Source organism: Chaetodon trifascialis, chromosome 13 (genome assembly GCF_039877785.1).
Source record: "Chaetodon trifascialis isolate fChaTrf1 chromosome 13, fChaTrf1.hap1, whole genome shotgun sequence".
In the NCBI taxonomy this organism is placed as follows: domain Eukaryota; kingdom Metazoa; phylum Chordata; class Actinopteri; order Chaetodontiformes; family Chaetodontidae; genus Chaetodon; species Chaetodon trifascialis.
In genome coordinates, this window is record NC_092068.1 from 17,067,737 (window position 1) to 17,089,035 (window position 21,299).

At 41.0% G+C, this 21,299-nt stretch overlaps 1 protein-coding gene across 2 annotated transcripts in view; it reads left to right on the forward strand.

The window, feature by feature from the left end:
* LOC139340921 (protocadherin-15-like) overlaps positions 1–21,299 on the forward strand; it is a 189,849-nt gene that overhangs the window by 144,608 nt on the left and 23,942 nt on the right. For both annotated transcript variants that reach the window (XR_011602971.1, XM_070977057.1), the window contains exons 26-28: positions 9,034–9,143; positions 10,331–10,471; positions 14,725–14,852. Coding sequence is in view for 1 of the 2 variants with exons in the window: in XM_070977057.1 (XP_070833158.1) it covers positions 9,034–9,143; positions 10,331–10,471; positions 14,725–14,852 (379 nt within the window). In the remaining variant the exon portion in view is untranslated. The remainder of the gene's footprint in view (positions 1–9,033; positions 9,144–10,330; positions 10,472–14,724; positions 14,853–21,299) is intronic.

The following is a 21,299-nucleotide window of genomic DNA, read 5'->3' on the forward strand; positions in this document are numbered from 1 at the left end:
ACATGACCTTCTCTGCAACCACCTTGATAACGTGAACGCTTGCAAGTTGCTGAAATTGGATTCTTTCCCCTCTCTACCATCCATCCCATGAGATGTGACATGAGAGACACGTGACTGGGCCCTCACTGGGAACATTCAAAAAGGGGCTCTGTAATTTGTGGTTGCCTTACCAACACACAATTTCTGTTACTGATATTTCCTGCAGCATTCTGCTAGTTAGAGAGGAACTAAGGGCTTTCTGTAGGTGAGGCCTCCAGCTGTTGGTGAGGTAGAATACATCTTTTGGCCAGGAGCAGTAATTTGACTGTAAAACATGCATGGTGACAGCAGTACATACATTGCACAGTGTGATATCACATTGCAGGCCTCAAAGGCTGGCCCCAGTTTGGACAACAAACTCGTCCACTAGCGTCCAGATGTACGCTGGCCAGGTCTCCTCTGGTGTACTAAATGAGCCACTGGATGATGTGAAGTGATGTCTTGTGGGCTGACATGGCTAAGCTGGCACAGAGTGCTACCACTGTCTGGCAGCGCAGTAAATGTTTCTCCAGATTTGTTAATGTTTTCCATCTTGCCCTCCAGAAGATGTTTGATTGAAGCTTCTGTCTTTCTTGTGGAACTCAGAAAAATGGCTCACTGTGAATACAACAGAAATTCTGGGTCTGCTGTGGCAAGATAAGTGATCAGAGGAATAGCTGAGGGAGGAACATGATCACACGAGGGGTTGTTAACACTTTTCTTTCTTGTTTTACTGAACATGATAGTTTAATGTGAATACTTGCTTCAGCATTACTTGGTGTCGGAGGTGTTGGATTTCTGGGATGTTTGTTAGCACCAGAGAGTTTTTTGCTAAATCCTCTTAGCAAGTATGAGTCAGCAGCTCATAAACAGCCTGTGCTAATATCTGCTAGTGTTGAATTTGGTTTACAACAGAGAGAGCATTTGCTGGAGGAGGTGATGAATTGTTCAAATTTTAGGAATTTGAGGAAGCCTCAATTTTTATAGATAAAACGCATAATAATAGTTTTGAATTGAAGTAGTTTGGGATAATGTTGTGTTTGGAAGCTTCAGGGCTTTCATATTAGCATAAGCTGTGCAATGCTTCGAAGCTGAATGTCAAATTTACACTTAATGCATTAAAAAAAAAAAACCTTTTAGATGAGCAGTTGAGCAAGCGGAGTGATTTTGAAATTGCCCCCATCTCCTTTATTAACAGGGCCATTGCCTTGTGTTGGTGTCTCAATAATTATAAAATATCTTGGAAATACATTTCCGCAGTTGTGACTGAAATAAGTTCCATATCTTCCAAACTCTTCCTCATATACCACAGTTTAGTTTGACATTAGTTGCTTACAAAGAGTATATTACCATATTCACATTTAAATATGTTGCTCCCCTTTTCTTTAACATTAACGCTAAAGTGATGCAGACCTAAATTTGCTGTCAAAAAAGACTTGTGAAATATATTAATGACACACAGTAGATGTCAGTGTCAGAGGCCACAACGCAAATATTTTGAATCTGCATCATATTGCACTGATAATTGTCATGAGATAAAGGACGATCATGGATTCAAACAGGCCATCTTGCTATGAAATGCTGTGCTGTGAAAGAGGTGGTGGTACTGTTGCTCACACTGTGAACAGTATGGCCTGCAGCCGCCGCTCCCAGCAAGAGGAAGAGAGAGAAGGTAACAGGAAGTGCTAAGGTGCAAGAAGGTAATTCAAGTGATAATAACGATAAGATAGTTCAAAGAAAGTAGTAAAATGCAAGCATATGCACATACATAACCAGAAATGCACTACAGTCTACGCTGCCCGCCATGATTTCAATCCTGGAATTTTTGGAGTTAAATGGTGAGTTCACCTGAAGCACAAAAACAAAACAAAAAACACATTTTCACTCATTCCTGGTGGTATCTGGTTTCATGTGCTGAGGTTTTGAGTTGAGGTATCTGCCTTTAGGTTTCTGCCACCTCTACCATACATCACAGAAACAATGTCCCTGCGTCTCTGTCTCATCCACAGACCTCACTGTGGACAGATTTCACTGGTACTATCTCCTGCTGTGGGTTGAAAATAGCCTTACCCGTGCACGCACAAGGCTCGCCCTGCACTCTGATAGTGCACATGCTCAAAACCAACACATAAAGAGCTTTCCACACAGCACGCCAGACACAGAAAGACCTTTTGTGACAGATAGATTTTATTTTTCATCTACCATCACACTTTGCTCTGTATTATAATGTAGATAGGAGTATTTGAATTTCAATAGCAGTTTTGTATTTTAGTGGGCTGCACGGAGCTCTTGCAGAGGATGTGTGCTCCTGCATCTTTTATGATGTGTTAATCCAATTTAATCTGTACTTTCTGATAGGCAGCATTAATGCAGTAACCTTTATGTCACTGTGTCATTGTGGCCTAGTTGGATGTTTTGTTCACAGTTGTTGGTTATTTTCTCCACAGTAGCAGCAGCATATTATGTATTCTAGGTAAAGAATTGACTCTTGCCAAATGAATTAGCTTTGTAATACCCTATACTGTTTTCTAAAAACTTTTGAATATCTTCACTGGTTGCAGGATCTCATAATAGCTCTTTTTTTTATCTGTTTCTTGTTTGCCTCTCTCCTCTTCACTTCTCCGTCCCTCTTCGGTCTTCCCAAACATAACCTACAATCTTTGAAGTTCACCCCTCAGCCAATAACATACTACAGTCCAAATAATATCACATTAAGTGAAGGATGGTGCACTCTTTATCTCAGCGTGAACCTTGATTTCAATGGAGTGCAGTGCTTGAAAAAGGAAAATATATTTAGTTTCATGGTAAGAAAAGCAATATCTGTAATTCTATCAAAGAGCAGATTTGTATTTTTGAAACTACAGTATTTACAGGCTTAGAGTATTACAGCACAGTTTATAACATCTGGAGCTGGGATATTGTGATTAAATACAAAGCTAAAGTACTCAGACAGTCATCTTCATATTCATTTTGAATACGCTAATGAAACTTGAAAACCTTTAATAAGATTCAGGTTAAAAGGCTATTTCCTGTGTAAATCATGCTGTGTGACTGAGCTGACTTTGCCTCGGCTGTCAAAATCCCTTAGAACCACGGTTTTAATAGAGAACATGAGCTTTGGATTCACAGCAGTGTTTTTTTCCTTTTTGTCTGCTTCTGTTGGACGAGCAGTTGAAATGCATTGCCTGTGTGCAATTAGGCTCAAGTCGGAGGAGCCTCTGCTTGTCACTCCCTGAATTTGCTTCCAGGCAGGAACAAACAAGTTAACACCAGGGTGACATAACAGCTAGCTAACAAACTCTCAAGCACATATCCACCTCAACAGTCATCGAATTAGGCTGATTCATAATTGCTGAACAAAATGTTCGGCGTGATACCAGCAGTCAGGCAGAAATGTGCTGCAACACATTTGCAAGGACATATTTATGGGCATTCGCACACTGCTCATGATGATGTTTGGTAGTGAGTGCATTACAGTTAACTGTGTCATGTCTGCCCTTGTTGTGATGTAAGACCTTTATGCAGCAAGGCACACACCCACCAGAAGAATATGGACTTGCACCTTATGAGGTCACTCCTTGTATCTCCCGGCGTGTCCATGGCTGCGTGTTCACTCTGTGATGCAACGCACGAATAGAGAGGCAAGGCGAGGTAGAAAGGGAGTCGACACGGTAACAGCGGCCCCTGTGGCGCACGACGAGGTGTATACGCCTCTGCCTTGTCTCGTAAGCATCACTCCTCCATTGGCCCTGGGGCAGAGTGCTCGCTGACACCTGTGCGCCGCCCGCGCCTCTCAGTGGCGTTCCATTCACCCTCTCTCATGTTGACACCGGGACTCTCTGCTGCTGCCTGTAGACATGTCAGCATCTTCCTCTTCCCTTTATCTCTCTGTCTCTGTCTCTGTCTCTCTCTCTCTCTCTCTCTGTCTCTCTCTGGATGGGATTTTTTTCCTCATCTGAATATGAAAAGAATGAAAAGTGGCTTTGGCCCTGCTCAGTACTACATGCTATTGCATTATGTATAATTGACTCTTTGAATTTGGGTACTACTTGACTGTTGCATTCACAACTTATTTACCTTCTCTGGTATCTTCAAGTGTCAGTATATCAGCCAGCTCATAGCTACCCCTTCTTAATTACTGAATATTATTAAAGAGCTTGTGCTCAAGCAGCTTTTTACCTCACTGTGACATTTTATGCTCATACTGTACATCTTTCTCTCCGCCCTTCTATCTGTCTATCTACCTATCAGTACCTGCTGTATCTAACCTTTCTGTCATCCTTTCTGTCTACATGTGGATACACCTTTATACTAATCTGCACACTTCAAACACCTTCACACCCCCCTTGGCATTTTTCAGCAGCTTACAACCCTCAGGCAGAGCCACTTTGTAGAGAAGTGATAACGTGTCAGTTCTGCCTCTTCCTGGCAATCAGAACATGCAGTCCGGTGCTTCTGCACATGCTTTCATATCAAACTCACGCTCGAAGAACGACCCGATGAAAACGGATGAACGGGTCAGCACAGGTTATCCAGCCCTGCACCAGACCAGAGTTAAACCAGAAAATTTGGAAAATTTGCAGAATCTCATGCAAGAACCACTCGGATAAACAGCTTCGTTCTTCAGGGGAATGTACAATTTTAGGGAATATGTCACATGGGCCAATTTTCTGATATTCAGAATTTTTTGTTAGGGTTAGGGTGTATTAGATTAGATTAGATTAGATTAGATTAGATTAGATTAGATTAGATTAGATTAGATTAGATTAGATTAGATTAGATTAGATTTATTTTTCACATTTTTACATGACAACAGTTCAGTGATTTATTTTATTTTACTTTTTATTGAACTCCTTCAACGTGTTTGCTACATATATTATGTAAACTACAACTTGACAGGTTGGTGGAGGCATACAACCATGAAATCTAATCTAACTTCATGTCAGTCTGTTCCCTGCATGTGTTAAGTTACCTCTGCTAATCGGAAGTTCCACAGTGTGAAGTTATTTTCACTCTTGGGTAACACTGTTGTCAATTAATTTTGCCCACAAATGAAGTGGAACAAGTGACCTTATATTCCAATGTGGAGGCATCAATTGTGCTAATGATCCAATCTGGCAAATGCACACCTCCTCATGAACAGGTGGTGTTCATCAGACTGACACGAGCAACTCGAGTTTGTGCAGTTAAGAAAGTCTTCAATTAGGTCTCATCAGGATCTAAGTTTAGGATAACATGAAAATGTTCTTGCATGAGGCCTGTTGAATTTAGGAATTTTAGAGGCTTATGTCACAATTTATGGGTCTGGAAGAGATTTTGAAATAATCACTAACATGCAGCAAATCTCAAAAAGAAGTATTTGGGGGTCATTTTGCCTTAATTGGAGGGTGGTTGGTGCTTGCCTCCACCTCAGGTTTTTCAAGCTCCACACTGAAGCCCTGGTCGCACAAACTGACATGAAGCGGTGAGCAGAAAACCCAGCTCCAGGCCTCATGAATGTGACACATGAGGCTCATTCTACATGGCTCTCGCTTTGATTGGTGGACGCACTTTAAGTATGTGGAGGTAGAGCAGGCAGTAGAAACAACGTCAGTGACAAAGAGGATTTCTTGCATAATCATGTACTGCTTTGACCAACCCTGCTACTTGACCTTTTGACCATTAGTCAGGTTTAAATAGTCACACACAGCTGAATCTATAATAACTGACATGTATCATGAACAGGGTTAGTGTGTGAAATATGTATTAGCCTCAACCAGAAGTGAGTTGTTAGCATGTGTTGAAACAAGTCTCTTCCAGCCAATGACATCCCCACTTCTGGGCTGTTAATCTCCAGAACAGACATGAGCTTGCCGAAAAGCGTATTAAAAGTGACGGCACATACATTTAGTGACATCCACTGTGTCACCCTTGGTTCCAATGAGCGGCTCATTTATGTGACTGATTTAGAGCCACCCATCTCACATTGTTCAAGGGCTCGCCTCTGTGTTTTTGTCAGCCTGTTCCAGAGCCAAACAGGTAATCTACTTATATGGCGGCCACATTAATGAATTGGTTCCCATCGCTGTGGCACATGGTGTGGCTTCGTGCTCCTGGATGCCACAGAGGCAGCAATTATTCAGTGACAGCCCAACAGTGCACCTGGAGGGAAATTGAACACAAGTCATTTAGTATTATCAATAACACTGTATTTTTCATGAAAGGCTTTGTGAGCACATGCAGTTCATTCGTTTCATCGCAGCAAACACTCAACAATATTGTATCTCGGGATGGCATGCTATATCATCCTCTACCCAGGAAAGTGGCTCATATTTTCCAGAATTATTCTCAAGCGGAGATGTCCTTGGGGAATGTTTGTCTCCAGAGATAGTAACTGTAGCCCCCAGGATGGATAGACAGATTTTTTTTTTTTTTTGCTCAGTGTCCTTCAAGAACATACTGTTTGAACCTTTGTTTGCCTCTGAAACTTTGCAGTATATTCTATAGTAACTGTTACACCTGCCAACTGTCTAAAAAGTTATTGACTTTGTTGTCTTACACCAGTGAGCAGCAAAGACAGTGTCATTTATTTCCTAAACACCTGTGCATCCTTTCAGAAAATCAACTTCTCTGTTCCTATGTGAATTAATTCCTTCCTACTCTTCATCTTCACCCTGGCAAATTGGTCCAATCTTCCTTGTGGAAACTCTCACAGCTGCAATCCTATACTGGGGGAGTTGCCTCATAAAATAACAATCAACCCAGAAGGGAAGCTTTGGATGATTTTAGTATTCATGTTGCAGAATGTGTTGGAAGTGAGGGGGTCAGTAAAGACGAGAGATGAAAGAGACATCGATTAATTAATTAATGTGCTGTAAAGTTGGACTGGAGGTGTGTAATTGCCTCCGGTCTTTGTTTAAGATAGCGTCTGCTCCTAAAAATACCCTCTAACACTGACATTGACTGTATAGAATATGACTGATTATGGTGTGAGTATTACTCCCACCACATTATCACAGATTTCTTCCCGCTGCAGTGAACAATTGTGCAATTTTTAATGAAAACCACAAAAGAAGGCATAACACAATGCATGCCCGAACGCGTACGCGCACTCGTCACATGCGGAGATGAGATAATAAGTGAGAGAGCAGTCACAGTATCACAAGAGGGTGTCACAGTGGGATGACATTATCAGCTTAAATCAGCCCTCACCGGCACACCACCAAGACAGGGTTCCCTGCTATTTATGGCAGCTGTAATTTCTGTGGAGAGTGGTGACAATCATATCTGCTGGATATGATTACCCACTTGTGCGTCTGATAGTCATTAGCTGTTACAAAGTGTCACTTATCAGGGGGGGAAAAAACACTCAAATCTGTTCACAGAACAGTTCATGCTGCATTTACTGTCAAATCTTTTTTTGGATGCTATTTTCCTGATTTTGGGTGAACAGGTCTTGGCTCAAACTTGCTCAAAAAATTATTACATTCAAAGCATTTGATGAATTAATAAAATAAAGAGCAAGTAAAAAATCAGTTGTGGATTTGAACTCCCACCACCAAAATATTCTGCATTTTTCTGATTTTAACCATTTTCAGTTCTGCTTTGAGAGCCGCTTGTCCTGGTCTGGGTTTTATGTTGTGCTCCAGCTCCTCCTGGTGAAAACCCCAGCACTCTCAAAAAGGTGAAAGATCTAATTCTTCAATAATATGCAGGGTCTGCCCCGGTGTCTCCTCCCAGTTGGACGTTTCCGAACACCCCCCGAGAAGGAAGCAGTCAGGAGGCCCCCTCACTAAGAGTCCAAACAACCTCAGCTGGTTACCTTCAATACAAAGGAGCAGCAGCTCAATAGAGAGGTTTTCTTGAGTCGCTGAGTTCCTTGCTTTATCACGTAGAAAGAGGCCAGCCACCCTGCAGAGAAACCTCATCTCAGCCGCTTGAATCTTCAATCTCGTTCTTGCGGTCACTACCCAAAGCTCATGGCCGTAGTTGAGAGTCGAAGCGAAGTCTGAGGAGAAAAATGAGAGCTTTGCTTCCCGGCTTAGCTCTCTCCTTACATCCATGCTCAGATTAAAGTCAGTGTTAGTGCAGCTGATGCACCTAACCCACAGTCTGTGTTCTTATCCTCACTACTAAGTTACCATTGGATATGTGGGGAGATTTGGCTGCGGTCCAAGCAGTTGTGGGTGATTTATTTATAAGTCATATTTTTTTCCCAAACTACATTGTGCTCCCTCGGAGTTCCAGGGAGGAAAAAATCATGTGCTTCATTGTTATGTGAAGACTGGAGCGATGTTAAAGAGAACCTTAATACTACAGAAGGAAAGGGCAAAGTAATCAACGCAAAGCGACGTAATTGGAACAATAGGCGGCCGTTGTTGAACGGTTTCATTGAGATGTTGTAAATTAGGGTTTTTTTCTCATTCAAAGTAGGTTACAAGAACTGAAAAAAAGCAAAAATACACACCCAGTAATAACCCTTGACAACATGATTCTCACGGAATTCTTAAGAGCAAAAAACATTAATAAAGTTGTCACCTTATTAAAATAATTGCCTAAGTCATTTTTTTTGACATCCCCCCCCCCAAATCAACTCCTTATGATGCTGCCCACCTTTGGTTAAATTTTTTCTGAAAAACTTGAAAAAGGGATTTAGGCAATTATTTTAAGAAGGCAACAATATGAGAAAGGTGGGTTCTCTACAAAATATTATAAATTATCATAAACATTGTTCAGCTGCTTACCAAACATTTACATAATGACAGGGATCAATACCTATTCTGACAGTTCCGTTCAAAATCATGCTTGAAGTGGGAATTCAGTGGTTGAGCTGACTTAATCGGTTTGAATTTATTCCAAACATTGTATTTTTTTCACAATGTAGGTAGATAAACTGTAGCTTTTATGACTGTGTTGTAGTCATCTTAACCCTTTTTATACTGTGCTTTTGATGTTGGAATATCTGCCACTGCGTCGGGCAGCCGCACTGAGTCTTAATATCGTTTGTCTTGTGATTCGTGTTCCATGTCTTTCCAGGTATCCTCCGGTTAGTGAGCTGGCTCCATCTGGCACCCCAGTGGGAACAATTCTAGCGGCTGCTATCAATCAAACCATCTTCTACTCCATTGTGGCAGGAAATGAACTAGGTACTGCAGCTCATTTACATTGCTATACAGTCAGTTAACCCTCATCTGCAAGTGAATGTTTTTTACTTTACAATAGATTGTCTCTTCCAACGCTCCTTCCGAACACACTTGCTCAAATTATGACACATGCTCTGTGTTTGAAGTACAAAGTGTCTCAGGTTTTATTTTTCCACGTAAAGGAAAGATGCTTTTGTGCCAGTGTGTCAACTTCTACAAAGCCTTTTCTCTGACAACTGCAGTTGTCCACAAACCAGATTTCCATCACAGTAAAGAAAAAAAGGTGTTTTGACTAACATCAAATTGTGTGCAAACACATCTTGAAATACTTCTGAGAAAGCTCTCACATTTTTTTGAAAACTGTGGGATGCACGGCATCACCATAGGTACCGTTTGTCCCATCTTTGTCTAGAAGTAGTGAGACAATTTTGCAGCTTTAGGCGGCTTTTCACACTTGTTGGCGAAGTCTGAAGAGCATAATTACACCCTGGGAAAGAACGAACACCAGACAGGTGTGAGGTTAGCTCAGATATTTAAGCCAATAGAAGGATGCGTACCTGTCAGCTGGAGAGAGGGACAAGCGTAGAAGGAATCTGTCAGTCAGGAACCCTTCTCGCCATGCACCTCAGGTGCTCCAGCAGTGATCTATGTCATGTGGAAACAGGAGCTAGAGTCACTTTTCCTTAGGTGCTCCCGGCTCAAGGCCTAGTGTTCTATAAATCTACCTCCAGGCTCTGAGCAGTAATATTCTCAGAGAAAGCAAAAGCATCCTGAAGCATGACCTGTTTACGTAGTCACAAAGGAGTGAGGGTCTTTCCCTGCCACGTAAACACTTTTAATATCATCCAGCATTGACTTTATGCAGTTTTTGTGATTTCCTTATTTTCTCCAGTGTTGCCGCACACAACAGGCTTATTTTTTAAGGTTCCATGTGTGGAAGATGCTAAAACGTTTCTGTTGAGCTCTACGCTTTACGACCAATTGGCCACAAAGAGAAAAGATCCTGCAAAGGAGTACAAATGAATAGCTGCAGAGGGTCTGTTAAGTATTGATCCAGAGACATGTAATGCCAAGTGTGCATACACAGCTCAGCAATGTATCTCTGGTCAGAACGCCATGAACTGTGCTTCCATCCGTTCTGTTACATGTCTTCATTTTGTCTTTTTCACTTTTTTCATGTTTGTTTCCAGGTCACTTTCAGGTGAACAGCAGCACAGGCGTCATCTCCACAGCTAAACCTCTGGATTATGAAAATGTGACCACCTACGTCCTCCGGGTCCAGGCAGACTCTATGGTGGTTGTCATGTCCAACCTGCGTGTGCCTTCAAAAAGTAAGAAAGAGCAGCCGATAAATGGCTGAATGTGGAGGCTGAGTTGTGTCGTAGGCAGGGATGAAAGTACATTGCATGTAATTCCAGGTGTTGCATTTATATTTAATCATAATCCCTCACTGTGACAGATTCCGATTGAATACAGTAGAAGAAATTGTAACGCAGCTTATTTTTATCCGTCATGTTTATTTTACCACAGACCTGTTTTGCATTCAACGTTTGTACGTATGTGTTTATTATTACCTGCTTAATTCTGTTTTACAAGCGCCACGCTGAAGAAAATCAAAACTCACAGAAAGATTTAACAACCTCATAGGCATGCATCGGCAGCATCAGCTGTGCTGTGAAAATGAGAGCAAACGTACTGGAACAACTACATCGGAAACTCCACAGTCCACATCATTATAAAGCTCGGACATACGAAATCTATTTGTGCCATCGACACCGTTAGGCTGCAAGTTTGGATCAGAACAAGATAAGCATTTTTGTCACAGTGTACTTTTCTGCTTTATGCACCGTTGCCTTTCTTCACTGCATTGATCTACTTGTATAATTGGTGGCAAGTTTGATGGTTTGTGGATTTTAAATTGAGTGAGTATGTACTGTATTTGGTGGTTTTCTTGTCCAGCTCAGTAGCTGCTTTTCCAAAATCTGCATCTTTAATCATTTGTTAGCTTGGATTAGTTTCACCATGACATTTTCATACATTCAAGCTGAGATGAGATGTCGTATTATTTGAATAATATGTTGAAGTACCAGTTGTTATTATCTCAGTGCTTTCAAAACATGGTTGATATTTAACCGACCTCCGTTCCACCCGCAGGGTGCTAGCTCACTATAGATCCTTCACTGTTAGCGCTATGAAGAGCTCAATATGAACATGTAATATATGCATTGTAATATATGCATATTTGACTCTCAGCTTTCACTCATGGTGATTATTAAAGATAACTTTATATATGATGATAATATATGATGTATCCCAACCTTCAACCCAGCGTGTCAAAGCAACAATATCATAAATCCTCAAAAACGTTAGGTCCAAATTAGTCACAAGAGTCAGAAATAGCTCATTTGTTTTAATTTAGGCAGACCGCCTCCAAAACGAGGATGGGTGACAAAAGATTAATCATAGCAGATTCTCGGTTAATGCAGCTCTGTGTGTTCCCCTACTCATGGCCTCACCGTGCTTGAAACAAACTAGATCATACAACCGCAGCCCACTAACTCCCAGCTCTCTCTTGAACAGTTCACTGTCTTTTGCATGTGGTTGCAATGAGTTGCATAAAAGGTGGATAATGGTGCATGTATGATAAAATACAATGCAATTTTATTGTCAGTTTGCACTGAAATTCTTGACATTTTTCGTCCTTTTGCAGCTTTGTTTAAGAGATTTACACACATATTGAACAGATATTGTTCCACATATGACAGCTTTCATGGACATACATCAAACAGTCATGACAAGCAAGCAACAGGATAGACTGATTTCTAAAATAGTTCTTCTTCCTGTTACATTGAAATAGAAGGACTCTAAATTGGAGGGCAGAATTTCTTACTATTTCCTCTCCTGTAAAGCTTTCATGATGTTGCATTTGCAGAATCACAAGCAGCAACGCAAGTACTTGAAGAGAGCTTGAGAGAGAACTTCCTCTCCTCATACGTGGCCAAGTGCTGCGTAAAGCTGCATGATTATCCGACTGCTTGTTTCAGAAAGTTACACAAATTGTCAGAAAGGAGGTTTGAGTTGCTGTTTGACCCTCCGAGAAGCACTTTGTCTGAAGCATACTGAGGCTGCATCCATTGCAGGCCATATCTCAGCTGCAGTATCACGGGGCTTGATTATGGACAGTTTACTCACAGAGGTTTTGTAAAATGATGGATGAAGTGCTAACAAGTTGGATTCATATCTCACCGTGGATCCATTTGCGCTACCAATGAATAATCAATGAACCTACTCTACCTGCCTCTCTCCTTCTTACACCGTCTGTCTCTCACACACTAATGACAGCAATTACAAGCGCACAATACTCCGGCATGCACACCCGCATCACTTATCCGGTGGATGTAAAGCAGGGGACTCTCTCCCACACACGGGAGAGGGCTTCCTTGGCATCTACAGGCTGACGTCCTCTTTTGGCAGAGTGCAGAGAAGCCATTTCTTCCCTCACTTGAAATAATGCAGATCAGGGCTCCACTACAGGGAAGATCTTTCTTCTTATTGATGAGTCTTTATTGAGTTAGTTATCAGAACATTACTGGAGTGCACTGTTATATGCAGTATGTACGCACGTGGCCTTTGTGCACACATGCGTACAGTACGTGCTCTGACAATCACGTTCACAGGCGCACATGTAATATTCCAGGGTAAGATTTAATTAAGCATGTTTTCTAGATGATAATTTGCTCTAAGGCACACTCAAACTTTCTCTGTCTTAGCAGCAATCCCTCCTCTAATGAAATGTATCTTTAATGCATCTTAATGAGTGTGCGTGAGAGCGAGAGAAGGGCGGGGGCTATAGTTATGTTTTTTAGGTCCCGATACTCTAAGGGTGGATTGTAGCCACCTTCTACAAAGAGAGGGGGGGGAGAGGAACTCTGCAGACCTCTTCCCCATCCCCTGGAGTCCTCCCTCTGTGTCTCACACTACAGCTTTTGTGCCTGTAATTTGATGTGCTGTGTTTTTGTTTGTCCAATTCCCCTGGTGCGTCCTTAGCTCCAATGCCACATGACTACATTTTTGTGTGCCGCCAGAAGAAAAATGGTCTTTGACACTGCATATTTTTTGCCTAAACTGCAGTGTTGGAATGTTTTTGCGCTGAACATATTTATGCTGTACATTGCACACTGTAGGTGTAACGGTGACAAATTAGGGGGGCAAATGTTTAGAGTCAGTATATGTGTGTTTTCCTTTTAAAGGCACAGGATGAATATTTCAAAAGGCTCACAAAAAGGCCAGTGGACCAGTAAATTTGGATTTAAAATACTGCATTTTCTGCCTCTTTCCCCATTTATTTCTCACAGTGTTTCCTCTGACTCCAGGGAAATTCTGGCTGCTTGATTATTGGATGTCCTCAAATTATTATTCCCCACTGGGGAAAGCAAACTTCTCAAACAATAAATTTTGCCAGGTAGGCTTCACATAAAAATAATGGCTGAGCAGGCAAGATTTCATCATCATTTTTGTTTTTGTTTTATTTCACAGAGCCATATTTCTCTCAGTGTGTGTGTTACTACTAATTGGTTGGTAAACAGAACGCAAACAGGCTCAGTTGTTTTTCTGATCTACTTATTGAGGGCAGTGAGAGAGGAGTCATCTGCGTACTTCAGACTCAGTTTTTCTCGATCTTGAAAATATTAGCTGAAATCAAAACAAAATTAACCTCCTCATTACTGACTCAAAGTTGTCAGATTCAGCAAAATAGCCTCTCACAGTGTTTCATTAGAAAGGGTTGATGTAGGACTAAGGGAACATGGTACTCTCTCCAGCAGCATGCAATTATAGATCCACTTCAAATAGTTATTGCAGTGCAGCTGAAAATGACTACTAAATGAAGAGGGGTTTTCTTAAATTCACTGAGGCCACTTTGGGTCAAAACGGAGCCAAGAAAATAGTCATTTCTGTTTGCCGTGAATATTTTAACAGGAACTATTTTCAGTTAAATTTCAAAAGATAGGTGAATCTTATTCCTCAATTTCAAAATGAACAAAATTGATTTCAAAATTGGCCCAACTGCCGTCGTCAGATGATAAAAAAAAACTACTCACTTTATTTAAAATTGCTGATGGCAAGCCAAAGTGATCTTATTTGACTATGTACTGTGATGTTTCCACTGATGACTAGCTTGCAAAAATATTCTGGGGAATGAATTCAAGCACTCTTTTGAAGTTGTGGACCAGTTGATGACCATGAAAAAATGGTATTGACGTGACAATTTTGAGGCTGAATAATGTAACATTTGATCAAGGCCAATCTTCAGAGATGTGTTTATTCTACAGATAGTAGCAGTCATGATAGAAATTTTTTGGGCTCCTGTGTCCCAGTTCTCATTTTGAGAGGGTGCAGCAAACCTGGGTGATCCGATGCATTGAAGCATACAGTCTGGACATTAAGGCTGTTGTTTTTTGTTTCATGTGAACCTGCAGAAGTGGCCTCAGGTCTTATGCTATGCTAGATACATACTAGATCTGTATTTATGAGTGAATTACTTCACAGGACTTGAATGCATTCTGATGCCATTTGCTTTTTGCAGCTAACACAGCCAAGGTGTTCATTGACGTGCAGGATGAGAATGACCACCCTCCCGTCTTCTCCAGGATGCTCTACATAGGTGGCGTTACGGAGGACACCAAGATCTTCAGCTCTGTGCTCAAGATAGTGGTAAGAACTTTTTTTTTTTTTTCAATTAACATGCATGGAAACAGGCAACTACAGTGGCTGATTGTGCGCCCACTTCTCCAACACTTAGCCTGCGGTCGTGGTGGGAGAATTCATCCGATCTGTTCTCTGCGGCACAGTTTCATCTCCTCCTTTATCGCTCGCTACATCTCGACCTCAATTTCGCTCTCCCTACCGTCTGTCCACAAGCAGGTGGGATCAGAGTGAGCTGAGTGGTGTAATCCTACCATGTTCACAGAAGCATGGCCGGACATCGTATCTGATTATCAGCCTGCTCTGCCAAGGTTTCACTTAGTCATCCTGTGTACTACACTCTATCTCTATTCTTCGTTTGTGGGCGGATGTTGTTGTACTGTGCATTTAAGCTGTATTTGTGTACAAAATCCTTGAGAAGCAGTGCCTGCAGTGCTTTCCTTGAATGTCAGCGCTACAGCTGACAGTCATGCATTTACAGAATCACTGTACTCTTGTCATGAGGTTTGTTCGTTTGTCAAGGTTAAGGAATATTTGCGTTTTTTATGGTTTTTCTTCATAGAGTGTCTCATATGTATTTGAAGTAGTATTTAAATACAGCCATGGAAGGGCATAATGTCCACTGGGGATGGTGAGTACATGTCCTTCTCACTCGTCAAAATGTTCTTTTTGCCCCTGTTACCTGTATTGTGTCAAGCTGATGTAATTACTTAAGTCTGTCTTCTCTCTAACTATTCAGCCAGCAACATCCACTTGAGAGAAGGTCTCAGCTGATAGAAATATTGAGAAATTCATTCAAAGCAATGACATCTAGGAGCAGCAGCACATGGTGCAGTGAGGGCTACTCTCACTGCACCAATTTTTTTTGCCCTGGGTTTTGTCTTTTAGGCTATACATGGGACTAAATGAAGGAATACTTACAGACTCTATTGAAGTACTTCCCAATGTTGTCTATGAATCATAAATTAGTGAATGAGTCCATTTTATTTATTAGATTGAGCATCATAATCGTGCTTTTACAAGTCAGTAAAACTGTAAATAACCCAGAAATATTAATAAAAGACCAAGCAAGTGTTCAGATGTGTTTGAAACAGTCCACATTGCTTTCAGACCTATATTGTCAGTGGGAAGGTTGTTGTGGTCCCAATAGCAGTTTGGCTTTAAGGTTTGCTCATGTCAGATGACCTTCAAGTCCTGCCTCTACACTACGGTGTTAAGTGTTCACACATGGAAGCAGGAACTTGACTCGAGAGTCTTATATCTGATAAAGAGAATCTTGAATTCCTTGTTCTGTATTTGTACACAGGAGCCTGTGAAGTGTAGCTATGAGAGGGCAAGTCTGAGCTCAAGGGTTTTACATATGAGCATTGATGCAGTATACTGAAAAAAATGCAATTTCTGAGATAATGATTTGTGAAGTCAGTGGTCAGGTAGGACAAAATAATTAACCTAAATTGAGCTATATCAACCATTCTGGCTTGTAGGCAGAATGTAATGAGCCGCCATTAAAGCTGCAGCATCGAAAAGCAAGTCAAGGATCGCAAAAAAAACACGTTTTACTGCTTTGCCAAGAAATTCTAAAAGTCATAATACAAAAAAACCCTAAAAACCAAGTCAACCCACCCACAGTGTGCCGCTATCGGCCCTCATAGCCCTTGCTAGCTGTTACACTTCACATATGTCTCTTAGTCAAAATTTCACTTTAACAGTTGTTATCTGTTTCCAGTTTTTGTTCAGTTGTGTATTTCATCTGATTAGAATTCAATAAAGCGTGTATGCAAGCTAACACCAAATAATGCCTAATCTAATGGCATTTAATTACTTCACATTCAGGCTTTTTTTGTCCCCCAAAGCTTTTAACTGATTTTCAGATAAGTATCATCCACATAACAATAGATAAGAAGAAATCTGACCAAGTGGAAACATAGATCGATGTAATGCTGTGTTTAGCATCTGTTTGATGCAGTTAAAGGATGGGGTGTCGTTCTGGAGAAAGATTGCTCATATTGCTGACTTTGAAATTTAGTATCTCCTCACGGACTGTTTGTTCTGCATGTGTGCTGAAAAAAATCCAGCTTTTGTAGTCAGCGCTGGCTCTGTACATGGGAAACAAACAGCACCATTCCAGCCAATCAGCAACAGGCGGCATTCGTGCTCGGGCACAGGACAAGAGGAAGGAGAGGGGAGATAAAGGCGAATCTGGCATGCTAACGTGGAGTCACGTAGTGAAAGAGGAGAGATGGCAACAATCTTTCAACAATCTTTCAACAATCTTTCTCCAGAATGACTCACAGCACCTGTAAGCAAATGTCATCTGCCTGTCATTTGAACTGCGTGTCACCCATTTGTGGTCACAACACAGACCAACAGCATATTATGGGTTTTGCTAATATCCTGTCAAATACTTGGAGGTGAAAGGAAACGTCACTGGGAGGAACTGTAGTCGTTTTAAATTAAACTGGGACCTGGCCAGAATCATGGGAGCTCTTTACAGTGTAATGGACATTGGCCACATTCCAATGGTGTCGAGAGAATGTTTAAGAAAAGAAGTGGGAGTAATATCCAGCAGGCAAGTGGAGGAGTACGAAGGTCATGAAGAGAGATTCATAAAAGGAATTTCAGACGTTCCATGTTGAAAAAAATCAGCTGAAATCATCTAATGATACGGAGGATGGAGCTGTCACTAATCCTCCTCCTTATTAATATAATAGACAAGAAATTTGTTGCTGTATAAGTCAAAAGACAGGAATACCAGGGGCTGTCTGGGATTATAGTCATCTTATTGATGGTCTCAAATAAAACTCTGGGGTTGCTTTAACTGCAGGAAATGAGCTTATCTTTAATCTTCTCTTTAATCTTTATAACTTGAATAAAAAAAATACATTCGCAAGACACAGAATCATTCCTGAAGGACTTTGTAAAGCTATGTGGATAATGCTTTACATCATTTCACAACTCTAAACGTGGGATTAGCATATATTTACAAGACAGACGAATGCATGTGAGGAGATGCAGACGTTATGGGAGATTTCAAGGTAGTATAATTGCCTGCACACATTAACACCTGCAGAAAAGGGTAGTATTGGCATTGTTTGAGCACTTAACACCACTGAACACTCAATAGCACATCATTACATGTACATTAAACTTAAATAAAAGACGGTAAACTGTGACAGATGCTCACTGCATGGCCAATGCTTGTGTGCTCTGTATTTTAATTCTAAGAGGTTCAGTCAGACACCGACGAACACTGTCTGCATTGGATCTCTAGTCACTGCGTGTGTGGGTGGGTGGATCTTCTATATCTAATCGTGTGACATGCCATGTGCTATTTTTGTATTATTGAAATTCTTATACCTTCAAACATTGGGAAAAACTATTTTCACCATTCGTTCGAGGCACACTAATTGATTGGCAGACCGTTCGACACACAGACATTTGGTAAAAAAGAGAGTAAAAGTAATTAAAAAAAAAAAAGGCCTTTGTTTTCCATTATAAAATGAAATTCCAGCCAGAGTTTAGTCTTCAAAGCTGTTGTGATAGAGGGTGTTGCGATAACGCTGCAAATTACAGGCTAGAAATTAACCAATCGCGATTAATTAAATAGTAATAATCTAATTTTTATCCTTGAGGCGTACACAAACTCACCTGAACATGACAAGATAATATTGGGGTTTGAGGGACAACAAACAAATGAATTAGAATACATTTCGCCAAAATTCAAGGGTCCTGAATTCAGAGTGACACACAATATCGGCTCAAGTTGTTGATATTTTTATATTCTCTCATCCATGATCCCACATCGTCGCATGCAACTGGTTGACTGATTTTGGGCTTTGATCCTTAAAGGTAGAGTAGAGATTAGTGTAGCTCAATCTCACATTAGTCGTTCTGTAAAAGGAAACTGGCCCTGATAGACCTTTTTCACAGCAGGCATTTTGAGCACAGGTTTAATCAATGACATTAACAGTGGATCAGGAACCAGTATATCATCATGCACAATACCAGGAAACTGGAAGTGGCTAAAATAAATAGGATGCACACACTATTAATGTTATAACATCTATGTTCTTCCTCAAAATGTCAATTTTACTTGCAACAGGTACACCTGTTACATGCCATTAAATGTGCTGCTTCTGTCTTTTAGCTGAAAATATATGATAGTGGCTTTTTTATGATAGTGGAACATGTATTACTCACGTTGTTGGGACATAAATCTGTTCACACACTCACATTGTGGAGACTCGCTTTCCTTTTGGGGACAAAACGCGAGTGTCCATAAATTTTAGTGTGAGGACTTGGTTTACAATTTGGTCAGAGTATGTCTCACAGGAAATGAATGTAAGTCAATGTAGTGTCCTCTGAAGTGCGCGCGTGCGTGCGTGCGTGCGTGCGTGCGTGCGTGCGTGCGTGAGTGTATAATTATGTACAAGCTTGTAGCTTTCAGACAAGGAATGCAGAGCAAAATCACCTTCTCTGGACTCATGAATGATGGAGATGGTTTTCAAATAGAGGCTGTTTCACCATGCTTATTTCCCAAGTCCTCTAAACATGTCAAGCTCATCTTGTGTAGGCTCAGATGTGGCACTGAATAGTGAAGCATCGATGAACACTGTGCAGCGACTTCAGCCGGTTGACCAATTCAGAATCCCTTTGCGACCTTTTCTTTAGCTTGGAATAGACACCAAAGTGTTGAATTATGGGTCAAGTTCTATCTATAATTTCCCCGGAGCCAAGACTTCTTTGGAGTATGGCTAGTGTCAAGCGTTTGTACTTGGCTTAATGAAGCTGAGCACCCAGTTCTCTGGAGATAATCCATAGAAATACCATCAACATTTGCCATGTTCTGACACTACTGACCTTCACTATTTTCACTGAAGTTGAGTCACATAACGTTGTCACCAGCAGTAACTGGCAGGGGTTTTTAATAAGCAAGTGACAGGTTTGCCTTACTTGCTGCTAAAGTTGGGTTTCAGTGGAGCGGAAAAGTTAAGAGAAAAATATTTCATTAACGAGGTAGAAGTGTGCTGTTTAGAAGAAAAGTCTGATTACATGATTACCCCCTGCTCATTGTGACACTTTCGTGACCCTGTTTTTTAATCAGTAGGTAATTGGATTCATGGGTAGCCAAATGACAGTCACTTTCTATCAGCTCCCTCCTTGGCTGCTTGGCCCCTTGTTTTAAACACAATGAAAAGCTTTTCGAACAACAAGGAGATGCCTGAAGTTTATTCTTTGGTGTTCTGAAGGGTTATTAATGGATCCATGCATTTTTTCCTCGCTCAGTCCCCCCAACCCCCCCCCCCCCCATGTCGATAACAACTTTCAAATGGTTTGCCCTAGATATATAATGCTGGTGCATATATTTAGTAAATTTGTCTTTACCCAATGAGGATATCTCACTCTGCTGATTTATGCAGCCCTTTCATTGGGACCTTGCTCCCCCTCCCCTCTTCTGCCAATAGCTGAAGAAAAAAAAGATTGCTCCTATTTATCAGTGTCACTCGCTACAGACAGGCACTCAGAAAATTGATGCTTGTTTGTGAGCTCGGTGGCCGGTCAGAACTTGTGCCTCAGAGGTCGAGAATTCTGTGGTTTTGCCAAATAAGACATAAAGTGGTTTCGTGCAGAATCTCATAAATGAAATGATGTTTTTCAGGATTAAATGGTCCCCAGTCATTTTCTTGTTTTCATAGAAGAAAGGGTATTAGCACTGGCCTGGAATCACCCAAAAAAAGAATCTAAATAAGCACTAAAATTGAATAGATTTCCCAATTTAAAGTGGCTATAATTGATGTTTTTATAATAAAAATGTATCAAATGACAATGTCTAATGTGAGAGGCTCGTAGTGAGGATCTTACAGAGAATTGACTCTGCGGCTCCCCTCAGCTTTACTGAGCTTTATAGTGAGTTTCAGCTCATTGTTAAGCTGTCCGGCTGTGACTTTACTGTTTTGGTTCACCCTCGCTGCTCTCATAGCGTTGCGTCAGGGAAGAAAAGATCACTACACAGTCCCAGCTCAACACCAAACGGCAAAAAGACAAAGTCGGTGACAAGTTGGTGAAGCATTTAGCAGCTAGAGTCAGATATCTCCCTCAGGAGTTGATAGAGAACAAGAAAAGAGCTTACAGAGAGGGAATATTGCATCTACAGTCACCAGGTGGACAGAAACATGACTCCCAATGAAGGATAACGTATGTGTGTAGTTTGTCAGATCAGCTTGAAAGGTGATGATGTGTCAGTGTTGTGTTCACAACTTGTTTCCCAAAAGACCCAAAAAATCTGTTATTTCCCGGTTAAGTGTCTGCTTTTCTGAGAGACAGTTACTTCAAGATCAGGCGTCTGGTCATTTAGATCAACACAAATGAGGTATCGCACTTTAAAGAAATAAAAGCATTTCAGCATACATTCATTAAAAGCGTTAAAAATATTTAAATAAATGTCAGTAAACCTTG